Here is a 7457-nt window from a genome sequence, read left to right on the forward strand (position 1 = left end):
CCTGGATTGATGAGAACTCCTGAAGGTGCAGTGTTTGCTGTCTGCACAGTAAATCCAGCCTGCTCCATCTGTGGGTCTGTCCTCCTCTTCCTGTCGGTCCCCCGCCTGCAAATTCTTGCCTCTCCGTGTAAAGCTGGCAAAGTTCCTTAAGGTTTAATTCAGTAAGTTTTATTTCCCTTGAAGTTCAAGTCAATAAATACCGATTGGACTAAGCCATTCTGTATGCCAATTACTGAGCTGAAAAGCCGAGAATGGCAGGCCCTGTCCTTGAAGAAACCCGTCTTTCTGGACACGGGCAATGAAGAGCGGTGCAGTAGCACACAGAAGGATGGACGGGAGCAGCAGCATGCAGATCAGAGTGCACACTTGCCTGTGGCCACCTCAACGTTGGAGCAAACTGGGATGGAAAGAGATGAATGGAGCATGATGGCTTCCAATCGCAGCTACTCTAGAAGCTAAGGCAGGAGAATTATATTCACAGCCTTTCCTGGACTACAGAGTAAGTTCAAGACCAGCCAGGGCAACTTAGTGATAAGAGGTGAGAAGAGAATTGAGCATATAACTCAAGGTTGGAGAGCTTGCCCAGCATGTCCATGAACTTGGGTTTAGGCTCCAGTTCTGTAATACATACATACATACATACATACATACATACATACATACATACATACATACATACAGTGCAGGAGAGTTAAGAATTCCCCCAAATGAATGATAGACAAACAACCAAGTGTGGTTTATTTGTGTTTTCTCATTTACTGAACTTGTTTGCTGTATCTGTCTATGTCACAGCATGTATGTGGAGGGCAGAGGATAACCTGAGGTTGTTGGCTCTCTCCTTCCACCATGAAGGTTCTGGAGATTGAACTCTGGTTGTCTAGCCGCTTGGTCATCTCACTAGCCTAAGTCTGGTCTTTCAATGGCTCATTTCCCAAATGCAGATACTTATTTGAATTGAAGGAAGATAATGAGGCCTGCAGGAAGGCTCAGCAGACCGGAGTGTTTTACCTCTTTCATGACCTGGCTCCTTTGCTGCAGGCTTCGGGACATCGATATCTGGTCCCTCGGCTTAGCCGAGCAGGTAAGGTCAAAGTTCACCAATGGAGTAGACAACGCTTTGGTCACCAGGTAAAATTCAGGTCGTACTGAAGCTCCAGAAAGTAGCCTTGCATTTTAAATGAATTCAGATTCTTCAAACAGCCCTTGAGACTCAAGCTTACATACTGTTTCTACTAACAAATAACTCATCGTATGAACTTGAATTGCTAGTTAGATGTTCTTGGTGGTGATATGAACCATGAGTGCCTTAAACAGAGGTCCATGAAGCTGCTGTCCAAATGGGATGGGCCACTGCCCATTTTAAAAAAATGAAATTGTATTGTAACACAGCCACTCATTCCTTCACATACTGTGTTCAGCTGCTTTTATGCTACAATGGCAATTGAGTAGTCATCGCAGACTGTATTATAAACTCTAAAATACTTGGTATCTCTTTACAGAGAAGGTTTTCCAGCCTTGCCTTAGGCTAGTGATTTCCAGCCTCTGGGAATTTCAATTTACATAGAACAAGATTTGCATCCTAACTTGATTTTGACTAGGTCAAAATTGAATGAAATTAATTTTGAGACCCCTTTTAGTACATGGGCCAAGTATCAAACACAGGTGCCTACAAGGGCCATTTTTACTCAGACCTCCACAATGAGAATCCTAGATTCAGTCCCAGTAGCAGGGGAAAAAAGATCCTGCAACCATCAAATTGAGAGTAAATACCACTAAATAAAATCTACGACATACTAAGCATGGTCAGATGTTCGTTGTCATTATTCCCTAAACAACAGCATAAAACAGTTATGTACATAGTTGCATTGTTATTTGATATTTTAAGCAATCAAGAGTTTTTTAAAGTATTGACAAATACTACCTTATTTTCTATAAGAGATTTGAGCGTACCCGCATTTTGGTATGTAAGAAATATTCTTTAACAGACCCCAGCCGATCCTGAGGTAGCAACTGTGTACTCTACAGAATTACTTCCTGTGGGTCTCACCTGTGGTGCAGTGACTAAAATCCGTGTCTCACTTTTTCTCTCCCTCTTCTCTTTTGTTATTTAGAGTTGGAAGGGCTGCTGGGTAAGTTTAGACAGGACTCACAAAGAATAGAAGATTCAGTGCTGATTGGATGCTCTAACCAGCATGAAGCGTGGTTTGCTTTGGATCTGGGTCTGAAGAGCACATCCTCCATCCACGGTACGTACCCCTTTTCCTAACAGGTACCCCCCCCTGCTGCTCTCAGCCTTTAGGGTTTTGCATGATACCATTTCAGAGAAAATTTTACATGTACAAAAATATCAGTTTTTTCCTTTAAATAAGGATATAAAAACACGTATCACTGAAAAGAGAATAAGAAAGCACGTGCTATGAGGCTTTAGATAGCCCAGACTGACCTCAGATTCAGGGCTTCTGCCTCCACCTCCCATGTGCTGGGATAACAGGCATGCACCACCTCACCTTGCTGAAAATCAAGGGATTGTAATGGTGTTTGTCCAAAGAGTGGGAACACACTTGCCTATTATATATTTCCCCACACATTTATACATTTTATATCTTAACTATTTAATAAGCTTTTTAAAATTAATATTTTCAAAACTGAGTATGGCAGCATGTAATTCAGTACTTGGGGGAGGCTGAAGCCAAAGAATTTTGAGTTCTAGGCCAGCTTAGCCTACATAGTGAGGGTTTTTTTGGAGGGGGGGGGGAACAGAGCAAAAGCTTGGCATGGTGGTACGTGCTAGTAAGCTCAGTACTTGAGGGATTAAAGATCATTCTGTCTACACAGAGTATGAGGCCAACCTGGCTACACGACATTCTAAGAATGTTTCCATGGAGTAGTTCTGGGTCCTCCACCCTGCACTTTAGAATTGGTTTGGATCCTGCCATGCTTGCCTTCTCTCTTCAGTGTCTGGGGTGTAAGTGCAATGGTGGTAGGATGAGCTTGGACACCCCAGTTTATGTTTTCCAAGGATTGGTGTTGCTGATCCTGACCACTCTAAAGAGGATCTTGAGAAATACTGTGCTCTACCATTTCCCAAACTAACCTAAGAATCACTTGGTACCTGTTTAATTTCTTTTTTTTTAATCTTCCAAAATTCAGATTTGGAAACCCAGAGCAGCTATTACATGGTATTACACACCCTTGAGCATGAGCATGCATTCTGTGTCTCTCTGTCTCTATCTGTCTGTCTCTGTCTATCTCTTTCTGTCTGTCTGTCTCTGTCTCTCTGTCTGTCTTTCTCTATGTCTCTGTCTCTCTCTCTCTCCAGGTAGAAGTTTGGGAACCTGTGTCATTTCCCAGATCCCTAGATGAGTCTCATAGGCAAGTTTGGGACACAGAGCTCTGGCAGGATGGACCTGGCAGACGCAAAGCTGGACATCTGTATAATCGCATTCTCTTTTCTAATTTTCTAGCCCCCTTGCCAAAATCTGAAATGGAGGCAGAGCTCAGAGGTTCTTTCATCACACTGAGGCAGGCTGTTTTTCAGCTGAACTCGATGGATTCCTCCTTGTAGTTCTGGTTTCTCAGTTCCGTAGGAAGTAAAATAGGGCTGTGTGTATAGGCAGATGCACTTGTGCTTACAATCCTAGGGTGAGACAGAGTCTCACAAATCACAGGCCTTCCTGCACGTTGGCTGAGGACAGTGTACTGTGAAAGATTGTTTACTGTTCCTTGTTCTGCTTTTAGCAGAGCTGCTGTGAAGATTTACCTCCTAAGAACATGGCAACAGGATCTCTATTTTTAAATAAATACTAATGATTATTTATTAATATATGTTTTTATATAATGTTTCCCATAACTGTTTTTTAAAGATTTTATTTTTAATTGTATGTGCATGTATGCCTGAATGTAGGTTGTGCATATGAGTGTAGGTGTCTACAGAGGCCAGAAGGGGGCACAAGCAATTGTGAACTGCCCATTACAAGTCATAGGTGCTGGGAACTGAACTCTGGTCCTCTGTAAGAGCAGTATGTACTCTTTTTGTTTTTTAAATAAATATATTTATTTATTATTTTTTTTTCCATTTTACATACCAACCCCAGTTCCCCCTCCCTCCCCTTCTCCCATCTTCTCACCTCCCTCCCACTCTACCCCCATCCACTCCTCAGAGTGGGTAAGGCCTCCCATGGTAGTCAACAAAGTCTGGCATAGCAAGTTGAAGGAGAGCCTAGCCATTGTATCAAGGCTGAGCAAGGTATCCCACCACAGGGAATGGGCTCCAAAAAGTCAGTTCATGCACCTGGGACAAGTCCTGGTCCTGCTGCCAGGGACCCCACAAACAGATCAAGCCACACAACTGTCACCCACGCTCAGTGGGCCTAGTTCAGTCCCATGCAGGTTCCCGAGCTGTCAGTCTAGAGTCAGTGAGCTCCAACTAGCACTGGTCAGTTGTCTCTGTGGGTTTCCCCATCATGTTCTTGACCCCCTCTTCTTCTTTTTTTTTTGAATGCTGAATGCCATTTATTGAAGGAGGGAGGAGGTCTTAAATACAGGTTTACAGCACAATGGGAGAACTTCTGGAGGGCAGAAGTTCGCTTCTGATTTTTTTTTAGCTGAGGATTGAACCCCGGGACTTGCGCTTGCTAGGCAAGTGCTCTACCATTGAGCTAAATCCCCACCCCCACTCCTGATGTTTTCCTATCTTGCATTTAAGCAGTTAACACCCAATATGCTGGATACACAGCCAAGGAGCTTCCCTTAAGCATTCAGGTGGGTGGAATCTCAAAGGGAATTAGCATAGGGAGGGTATCAAGGTCAAGGTCAGCAAGCAATGCAACAGTTACCCAAAACGGGGGCCAGAGACCTACAGGTCCCCCCTTTTACTAAAAAATGAGCTTCTGACTTAGGTTGCATGGGAGGTCAGCAGGTCACCTTTCCCGTCATGGAGATATCTGTCCAGGCCCCACAGGTGTTCTGTCTTAGGTTGGTGAGCACCCCCCAGGTATTACCCGTCTCTGAATACTCATTATCATACAGGCTCAATTGTGTCAGAGCTGCAGAGTTAACTTTTGCCAAAGATGTCTAAGTGGCACTGGGCTTGCAATCTGTGTGTTCGACACAGAAAAGACTAACATAAGTCTTAACCCACCCATAGCCAGTAGGCTAAAGGCAATTGAGCCATTCCCTTCCTTAACAAGCCTTACTGCAAATTGGAGACCTTGTAAGATGGTATCCCGAGAGCAAATGGAACTTGAGTTTGTAAATTTATAGCTTTCAAGGTCAATTGAAATGTATATAACTACTGATTTAAATTTGTCATGCCCAATAGAATGAAAAATTAATTAACTGTGGTAGCTACTTTTGCTGCCAGGGTCTCCACTGTGCTAGCTGTAGTAACCAATTATGAAATGGAAATTCCCAAAACAGTATTAGCAGTGGTCGCTGCTGCTATAACAGCAACAACGGCAGCAGCGAAGTCAGATTCTCTTCTGGAGCATGTGGGTATCCATTGGCATGGACGCAACTCCAGGAACACGAACCACCGAGGCCCATTATTCTTGATCCTAGCACGACTGAAGCTGGCAGCTCTGCAAAAGAACAACTAAGAACCCTAAAGGAAAAACAGGCAGCTCACAAGGAGCAGAACTAATGGTCTCATAATGGCTACATTCAGACTCACAAATTTTAAGGTATCTTCAAAGGGGGCTAAATGAATTTCAGGAGGCCAAAAAACGTTGCACAGAGCCACTCCTGAGAAGTAGATACTACTCCAGATTAAATAGGGTTGTGAGAATGAAAATGCTTAGCTGGCATGCTACTGTTAATAAATGGAGGTTAGTGATCTTCAGTGTTATCCTTAATCTCCTAGGTGTCTGGGTGTCACATTCTCAAACATACTTGAAAAAGTAGTTACCATACATTACCTCCTGGAGAATCCAACTGCATGGCTGCAGTTCCTAGGCTTATGTTAATGCTTGCCAAAGCTGGCCATATTGGGCTTTCAATCCCCATTGGCATTGGAAGGGGAGAGTTTTTTCATGAAGACCCAATAGGTCTCTGCCATGTTGGGCTTCAGCTGCAGCCACAGGGTGCACTCAGAGCTCAGAAACCCAATGAGGAATCTCATTGTCCTGAGGAAAGACATAAGCAGAACCCTGGGCCCACACCAGATCGGGTCCCCTCCAAGTGTCAGTAGAAAGATACGTCCATCGCTCCAGAGGGTGATTTGCAACAGGAGCCCTCCAGTGCTTATCTGTAGTGGATATTCCAGCAGAATCCACTGATAAAATATTTAAAATATATAATACAAGGGAAAGAATAGAATGTGGAGAGGAATGATGAGCCCCTAGTTTCCCCTTTCTGCTGTAGCAAAGTATGTTTGTCTGTTTGTTTTTAATAGTTCAAATTTTTCTTTTCTTTTTATTTTTTTAGATAATTAATTAATTTATTTATTTTTCTATTATCAGCTCGATACAGTATAAATTCTTACCTTAATAGTATAATGTTTCATTGAGGGTTGCTCAGTAATTGAGTAAAACCAGATCTTAGTATAAGCAACAGTCATCCGAAGGTCCTCCATGTCATATATATAGTCTTATGGTTCTGTGGGTTGCCATCTGATTGTTCTTTGCTTTCTATCTAGAATCCACTTATGAGTGAGTGCATACCATGCTTGACTTCTGGGTTTGGGTTACCTCACTCAGGATGATTTTTTTCTAGTTCCATCCATTTGCCTGTGAATTTCATGCTATCATAGTTTTTCTCTGCTGCGTAGTACTCCATTATGTATATGTACATTTTCTTAATCCATTCTTCAGTTGATGGGCATCTAGGTTGTTTCCAGGTTCTGGCTATTACAAATAATGCTGCTATGAACATAGTTGAGTATGTATCTTTGTGGTATGGTTGAGCATTCCTTGGGTATATGCCCAAGAGTGGTATGGCTGGGTCTTGAGGTAATTCGATTCCCAATTTTCTGAGAAACTGCCATACTGACTTCCACAGTGGCTGTACAAGTTTGCATTCCCACCAACAGTGGAGTAGTGTTCCCTTTGCACTGCATCCTCTCCAACATTGACTGTCGTTAGTGTTTTTGATCATAGCCATTCTGACAGGTGTAAGGTGGTATCTCAGAGTCGTTTTGATTTGCATTTCTCTGATTGCCCCGGCCAGCGGGGTGTCAACGGGGCCACCAATCCTGTGGGAGAGAATGGAAGGACAGGGCGACACAAAGAGACAGCAGCAAGACAGTATTCTGATCAAGCCGCCAATCTTTATTGTTCTCCACATGGCTTATATAGCATAAGGGGGGAAGGGGCAGGAAGGAGGGAAAGGGAAAAGGGGCGTGTAGAACATGGAAGGGGTGCAAGACGTGTGAGGCAGATAGTGCACCTGCAAGATATCGGCTAAGGTCACTGCGTCAGAGGCAGATATTCTGTTTGCTAGGGCTTGCATCTCTTCTCTTT

At 43.3% G+C, this 7457-nt stretch overlaps 1 protein-coding gene across 1 annotated transcript; it reads left to right on the forward strand.

Annotated features, from left to right (window-relative positions):
- Nucleotides 1–222: 222 nt before the first annotated feature.
- On the forward strand, nt 223–3565 carry LOC118575657 (nucleoside diphosphate-linked moiety X motif 13-like). The gene is made up of 4 exons (XM_036176111.1): nt 223–386; nt 942–1081; nt 2112–2246; nt 3465–3565. Exons 1-4 carry the CDS (start codon nt 223–225, stop codon nt 3563–3565), a joined length of 540 nt encoding a protein of 179 aa, XP_036032004.1.
- The last annotated feature ends 3892 nt before the right edge of the window (nt 3566–7457 follow it).

Source organism: Onychomys torridus, unplaced genomic scaffold (genome assembly GCF_903995425.1).
Source record: "Onychomys torridus unplaced genomic scaffold, mOncTor1.1, whole genome shotgun sequence".
In the NCBI taxonomy this organism is placed as follows: domain Eukaryota; kingdom Metazoa; phylum Chordata; class Mammalia; order Rodentia; family Cricetidae; genus Onychomys; species Onychomys torridus.

What these genes read in the sequence shown, in the direction of transcription:
- LOC118575657 (XM_036176111.1), top strand. Translation starts at nt 223, where the DNA reads ATGCCAATTACTGAGCTGAAAAGCCGAGAATGGCAGGCCCTGTCCTTG. An exon ending in CCCTCGGCTTAGCCGAGCAG is followed by an intron (nt 1,082 to 2,111) that starts GTAAGGTCAAAG and finishes TTTGTTATTTAG; the next exon opens with AGTTGGAAGGGCTGCTGGGT. An exon ending in GAGCACATCCTCCATCCACG is followed by an intron (nt 2,247 to 3,464) that starts GTACGTACCCCT and finishes CTAATTTTCTAG; the next exon opens with CCCCCTTGCCAAAATCTGAA.